Source organism: Panthera uncia (genome assembly GCF_023721935.1).
Source record: "Panthera uncia isolate 11264 chromosome B2 unlocalized genomic scaffold, Puncia_PCG_1.0 HiC_scaffold_24, whole genome shotgun sequence".
Taxonomy (NCBI): domain Eukaryota; kingdom Metazoa; phylum Chordata; class Mammalia; order Carnivora; family Felidae; genus Panthera; species Panthera uncia.
The window spans coordinates 24,451,336-24,458,417 of NW_026057580.1; the positions used below are offsets into that span (position 1 = coordinate 24,451,336).

At 40.4% G+C, this 7,082-nt stretch overlaps 1 protein-coding gene across 2 annotated transcripts in view; it reads left to right on the top strand.

Moving 5' to 3' along the window:
- Positions 1–976: 976 nt before the first annotated feature.
- Positions 977–7,082, top strand: part of KIAA1586 (KIAA1586 ortholog) — a 9,844-nt gene continuing 3,738 nt past the window's right edge. The window contains exons 1-3 of one of the 2 annotated variants that reach the window (XM_049652855.1): positions 977–1,083; positions 1,629–1,712; positions 5,951–6,031. In XM_049652855.1, the coding sequence (XP_049508812.1) occupies positions 1,063–1,083; positions 1,629–1,712; positions 5,951–6,031 (186 nt within the window). In that variant the 5' untranslated portion in view covers positions 977–1,062. Of the gene's footprint in view, positions 1,084–1,628; positions 1,713–5,950; positions 6,032–7,082 lie in introns of those variants that run through there. The other variant, XM_049652856.1, reaches the window with a different exon arrangement.

Sequence of the window (7,082 nt, forward strand, 5' to 3'; positions counted from 1 at the left end):
AGCCCTTCCTTGGCTGGTCACTGACACACAGAGAACAAGCCACATATCAAACCAAGTGCAAGGCTACAGATAAGAGGGTTCTGGGCCAACAATTAGTATGTATGTTAATTTTGTAGTCTTTAAGTTAACAGGACTCTGGGTCCAAATTGTAGTCCAGACGTGACGTTGAACTCTTACACACAGCCCTAATTGGCTTTGAACCTATCAAAATACTGTTTCATTTAAATTTCATCTACCTCTACCTTCCTAAAAATTTCCTAATTACTCTATTGCTTTGTCTTGTGAGATGCCTTAGTTCCTCTGCTGTGTGATCTCACGCATTGTAGACCACTGTCAAAATCATAAAGGGGATTTTGTGGGACCACAGATAGGTTAGGTGATCTTGGTCTGATAGGGCTAGGAGGAAAAGCTTTAAAAGTATATTCTCAGTTAACACATGTTTTCATAAACTGTATCTGTTCACATTCGTTAATGTGTAAATACTGAAAACAAAAAAGTTGGCCACTATTTAGTAAGGAAGTATCTGAGCAAACAACGAAAGAGCATTTTAACACTACTGATCTAAATTACCTAGAACGATATTTGTATTGAAAGAGGAGGAGGAGAAGAAAAAAATTAAAAAGTAGAAGAAAGGTGGGGAGAGGGAGACAGATTAAGAAAGAAAAGCCATCTATTAATACTACTTTGGTACCGTAAAAGCCTAGAGGAACGCAACCGCCGCATCTCAGAGCTCCTTTCCACTTTTCAAATATACGCAGGACGGTCTCTGGCGGCACTAGAACTACAACTCCCAGGTTCCTGCGCGGCGCGGAGAAGGCAGGCCGGGACTGTGCAAAAGAGGCTCCGGGGGATAGCGGGCCAGAGCCGGCCGCTCCTTCTTTTAAAGCGGTTTCGCACTTCTTTCCGCCCGCGGCGTCGGTGGCGTCGGTGGCGTTGATGGCGGCGGCGGCGGCGCCGTCCACGCAGGGGCGGGTCACGGCGGCGCGAAGCTGTGCTGGGCGGGAAGGGGAGTCGTAGCGGCGGCGATCGCAGCAGCAGTGGTGCTGTCAGGCCGTCGGAGAAATGGGAGACCCGGGGTCGGAGGTGAGTAGTGGAGCGTCGGGCCGCGGCGTTCTCAGCCGCGTCGCGAAAGGGCTTTGTGTTTTGTGTGCGGCCTGCTGTGCGCCCGCGGGGCGAAAGCCTCGGCGTCTCGGGCCGAGCCCAGCGTTCCGGCCTGGTGCGGGTCCTAACGACGACCCAGCGGTAACAATGGCCGCCCGGCCGCCCCCGGTCCCCTACGCCGGCCCCGGTGCTCCCTGTTGTCGCCGCTCTGCCCGCGAGAGCGACATTTTGAGACAGGATCGCTCTTCGGCGGTGAGCGTGCATCCCTCCTCCTCGAGCAGATAGGGGAATTCGCAGGGGCTGGGGAGTCGTTTTCGGCGTCCGCTCCCCGTGGCTCCGCGTCTGCAGAGGCAGAACGCGACTCCATGGAGTTCTGTTCTTAGTCGGATTTGCATGCAGTTGTGCTGTTAGGTTTCCTCAAGAGCTCGTTGTTTTAAAAAGCTCTTTCTTTTTCGTTCCTTTTGGGAAAGTCTCTTCCACCAAGTACGTGGCTGTATAGATAAGCGTGTTTTGGCTTATTTTTATAGATAATAGAATCTGTCCCTCCAGCTGGGCCCGAAGCATCTGAGTCAACAACGGATGAAAATGAAGATGACATTCAGTTTGTTAGTGTAAGTAGCTACGACATTCGGGTTTTTCCTAGAGTTCCAAGACTGTGCGTGGTAAGCCATTATGTGATTGTACTGCACCTGTCCACTCCTCATTGAGCAACTGTGTATGAACGTCTGATAGGTACTAACACCGGGGAGCGTGGCGTAGGATTAGGAAATTTCCCCAAAGAGGGCTCTGAGCAGCTGCGGTAGCCGTCGCAAAGACTGCCGAAAGTCCGTGGTGCTCACTCCATCACGCTTCTCGTGCGTTTATTTAGCGCCGTTTTAATGCTTAGTCTAGGCGTGTTTCCAAGAGGGACAAGGTTGTCCTGTAACAGATGACGATGCAGGCGAGGGAGAGAGGACAGGTGATGATGAGGAAGGAGGTAGAGAACAAGAAGGCTTGCAAGAACTCAAAATCTGAGCGTTATGTAGCTGCATAACATGAAGGCGACTAGCTTGAAGACTTCCCTGACCTGTGAGATCATGGTGTTTGTTACAGCATAGTGCAGGAGTTGATGTTCATATGGAGATCCCCGCATCACCAGGAACACACATATTTTTCAGAATTTCGTCCCTTCGGGTCAGTGGTCTTTAAGCATTACCAAGGGTAAATGTGCGGATTCCGGGGCCTCACCCTTCCATACCCACTGAATCGGAATTTGTAGGTGGGACCTAGGAGTCTTCCTTTTGGAAAGATGAAAGGACATATGAATCTCTGAACCACAGTTTGTAAAGCCTTGGTTTAGGCAGAGTGGGGGTTATGACGTATTTGGAGATGATTTTCACCCAAAACTGTCAAGAGTTGCAAAGGCTCAGCTTAAAGTGGTATCTTAGCTACCTTAAAACTTGTCCAAACCAGTAATTACTTGAGGTTTGCTGTGAAAGGTGTATAATTTTTTTTTTTTAAATGAGTGCCTGTTTAATGTATGTATGTTCTTGAATTGCTATAGATTTAGGGCAACCTGATAAACTACAATTTTTTTTTCATAAATTGTTTTTTAAATCAAATAAAATCTCATCTTTAAACGTTGTGTTAACATGTCGTTTCTTGTAGGGTCATACAGAAATTCTTTACAAGATTATTTCTGTGACATTCTTGCCCATTAATTGTACACATGGTACTCCCCCCTTTTTTTGACACTTGGTACTTTATAAATTTGGGGGTACAAAGAGAGGTTGTATGCTAACTCTGCCTTCCCTGTGTTGTGGAGTAAATGATGTAACTATGAAAATTGAAGATCCACAGTGTCTGTTTTTGTACTGAAAAGCATTTGGAAAGAGTATTTCATGGGTCTTCAGGAAAAGTACTTTGGTTCCTCCTGACTGTGGTATAAAAATCAAAGCGAATGGGACATTATTATCTTCATGATATTTTGTGCAGCCAGAACTAGGAGTGGCATAGATGTTATATGACACGTGCCTTTGAGAAATGGAAGGACTCTACAAAGTTAAGGTTGGAAAAATGAATAGGTACAGGTTTGTGTAACACTCTGTGGATTGAAGTATTATATTCTAAATTCTTACTGAGTTGCTATCTGATTGAGTTGCTTACTGAGGTTTAAAACTCTTAATTTAAATATAATTTTAAATACAGAGAATCTTTTGTATCTTTAAAAAAAATTTTTTTTTTTAATGTTTGTTTATTTTTGAGAGAGACAGAGACAGAATGCGAGTGGGTTGGGACAGAGCGAGAGGGAGACACGGAATCCGAAACAGGCTCCAGGCTCTGAGCTGTCGCACAGAGCCCGACGGACGTGGGGCTCGAACTCACGATCTGCGAGATCATGATCTGAGCCAAAGTCGGACGCTCAACTGACTGAGCCACCTGGGCGCCCCTGTATCTTTGCCTCCAGAGTTTTGTACCTCCAACTTGATAGAACTTCTTATCATTTAGCCTTGTTTCCAAAAATTGATCAAATATTTGACAGCTCTATAAGGAGAAGTGAATTATATAGGCATACCATGTTTTATTGCACCTCACAAATGCTGTGTTTTTTACAAGTTGAAGGTTTGTGGCAACCCTGTGTCAAGCAAGTCAGTTGGCACAATTTCCCAATAACATCTGCTCACTCTTGTGTCTTTGTCATGGTTCAGTAATTCTCACAGTATTTCAAGCTTTTTCATCATTATTTTGTTGTGATCTGTGATCAGTGATAAATCACTGAAAGATCAAATGATGTTTAGCATTTTTTAGCAATAAAGTATTTTTTAATTAAGCTGTGTATGTATTTTTTAGACATAACACTATTGCACACTTAAAAGACTACAGTATAATATAGACATAACTTTTATGTGCACTGGGAAACCAAAAAATTCATTTGACCCACTTTATTGTGATATTCACAATATCATTCTTGGCAGTATTTTGGAAGTATGCTTATGTGGATCTAAGTAGAATTGCAGTATCAGAAAGGAGAGTAGGGATGCGTGGGTGGCTTGGTTGGTTGAATGTCCAGCTCATGATTTTGGCTTAGGTCATGATCACATGGTTCATGGTTTGAGCCCCATGTTGGGCTCTGCGATGGTGGCATGGAGCTTGTTTAGGATTCTCTCTCTTCCTAGGCCCCTCTCCTCTGCTCACACACTCTCTCTCTCTCAAAATAAATAAGTATAACATTAAAATTTAAGAAAAAAGAGGGTAAAAATATTTCTGTTGCTTTTAAATGGTTACACACACACACAAAACAATGATAATTTAATTCTACTTTATTTTTTAATTTAATTCTACTTTAAAATACATTCAGAGGGGCACCTGGGTGGCCCAGTAGGTTAGGTGTCCGACTCTTAATCTCAGCTCAGGTCATGATCTCACGGTTCATGAGATTGAGTCCCAAGTTAGGCTCTGTGCTGACAATATTGAGCCTGCTTGGGATTCTCTGTCTCATTCTGCCTGTCCCCTGCTTGTGTGCACATTCTCTCTCTCAAAATAAATAAATAAGCCCTTAAAAAACTCTTTAAATAAAAATAATAAAATTAAATACATTCAGAAACAGAATTTACTTCCCTTTGTAACCCCATTCTGTGCTGGGCTCCACCAGGATGTGCTTATTTCTTCATGTTTTTTATATTACCATCTAGTAAAGATGAAAGGCTGCTGGGTATGGTTCTCTGCTTGAGGATTCTTCAGATACAAAAAGAACATTTTTTTGTGTTCCTTTTATATCTTTTATCAAGAAGTATGTTACTGGGGTGCCTGGGTGGCTCAGTCAGTTAAGTGTGTTTCTGCCCAGGTCATGATCTCACAGTTGATGAGTTGAAGGCCCACATTCAAGCTTTGGATCCTCTGTCCCCCTCTCTCTCAGCCCCTCCCCCGCTTGCAATCTGTCAAAAAGAAACATTAAAAAAAAATATGTTACCACTTGATGTATTCTAGTATGGATTCCTTAGTCTTTTCATATAAATTTCTTTCCCGCCTTCATTCTTCATTAGAGCATCTCCTTTGTGTTCTACCATATAAATATATATGTATGTGCAGCTAAATAAACACAATATCCTGAAAGAAAGGAATGATAGAAATTCGGGGGTACAAAAAGAGCCCTTTGTTATAAATTTTACTATAATATATATACAGAAGACTGTACTTCCTCATTGTTGGTCTTCACTCTATTTCAGTACTACATTACTATTTGTCTGGATTATCTTGTTACTAGTTTTCCCACACTTCATACTTTCCTCACCTTGAAACAGAGCTCTAATTGTTGTTCCTATCTCAACACTATTGATTGATTCATTTACCTATAGAATAAAATCTAGGTTTTTGAGCCAGGTATTTAAGGCCTCATGTGTGTTGCAGGTAGTATGTATGTAAAGAAAGAATTGAGAAAATCAGGGCTTCATGTTTGCTTGTGTAGGATGTGGAAGATAAAGCAGAGCTATTGAAGAACTATGCGATTTTGAGCTTAGATAACTAAAAGATTATTGATAGTCATACATTTAAAAAATACACTACCATGAGGTCTGTCTCCGTCTTTTTAATACCATCCCTGTACTCTTCCCATTTTCAAAGGAATCCATATGGTTTTATTCCTCTATGTAGATTTAGTTTTTCTTTGGGTTTTGTCATCGTTACTTCTTCATCTCCTCTGAGTCTTTGATGTGCTGCTTTTGTTTCTGATTATTCTGTTCCACCTACAAGACTTCCTCTCTGGAGGAATTCTTGCTAATTCCAACAACAACAACAAAAACCTATTGATTGTAAATTCAAGTTTGGTTTGAATGGTTTTCATGACTTGTGAATTTGCTCAATCCTTTTTTAGGAAGGACCATCAAAACCTGTTCTTGAATACATTGATCTGGTCTGTGGTGATGATGAAGAGCCTAGCATCTATCATAGTGATGTAAGTACATTATACCTGTGGTTTTTCAGTTCTGTCATCAAGTGCAAAATGTGTTAGAGGTGGCTTGAACTGGCTTGCAAGAACTGATGGTTAGATTTTCAGGAGTTTTATGAAGCTGATTTGTTAAACATAGCCGTTATTAAAAACTAAAGTGTATAAACCTACAAGGAAATAAATTACTACATTTAAGGTAGTAAATACTCAAAACTCCTCATATCTTTATTTATTTATATCTGTTGTATCTGTATGATAGAAATATTTTATAACAGCATACTCCTCCTGCAACATGATTGGAGTATTTACACCACGGTAATCAGCAAACTCAAAATTGGGGCTTGATTAATTATTTATTGATTATCTGAACTTCAGAAAGTGATGGATAAAATGTTAATGTAGAGTAAGCCAAAAGATGTAAATTACTAAACTGTATTTAATATGAACAATTGAGGGAAACTTGCATTATTAATGAAAACCCTCCTTTGATTCAACAAAGATGTTGATATCATTGGTGACTGAGTGGAGTTCTGATATAAATCTTCATTTTTTTCACTTTTTACCTTATTCGTTAAATGAAAACGTTAACCACTTTTCATATTGGAACTATACTCATTTTTAAATCATATGAGCAGCTTCTTTGTTGGATGATAAACATTTGTAGTCAGATTTCATGACATTACTGGTTATAAAATTTTGAAAACTGGGGTGCCTGGCTGGCTCAGTTGGAGGAGCATGTGACTTGATCTCAGGGTTGTGAGTTTGAGCCCCATACTGGGTATAGGGATTACTAAAAAATAAACAAATAAACTTAAGAAAACAACGTGGTAGTGAATTTTTCAACAAATAGCAAGTCGTATTGAAGTTATAGGTAAAAACTGAAAGGCAAGGTAAGTAATTTAAAATTTATTTCTAAAATCATTAACAAATTTTTTTAATGAGGCTATTTTTGTTTTTTTAGATATAGGGCTCTGTTACTTCAACCTAGAGTGCTTTCTCTTTTTTCTTTTTTAAAGTTTTTTTTTGGGGTTTTTTTTTTTTTTTTTTTTTTTTTTTT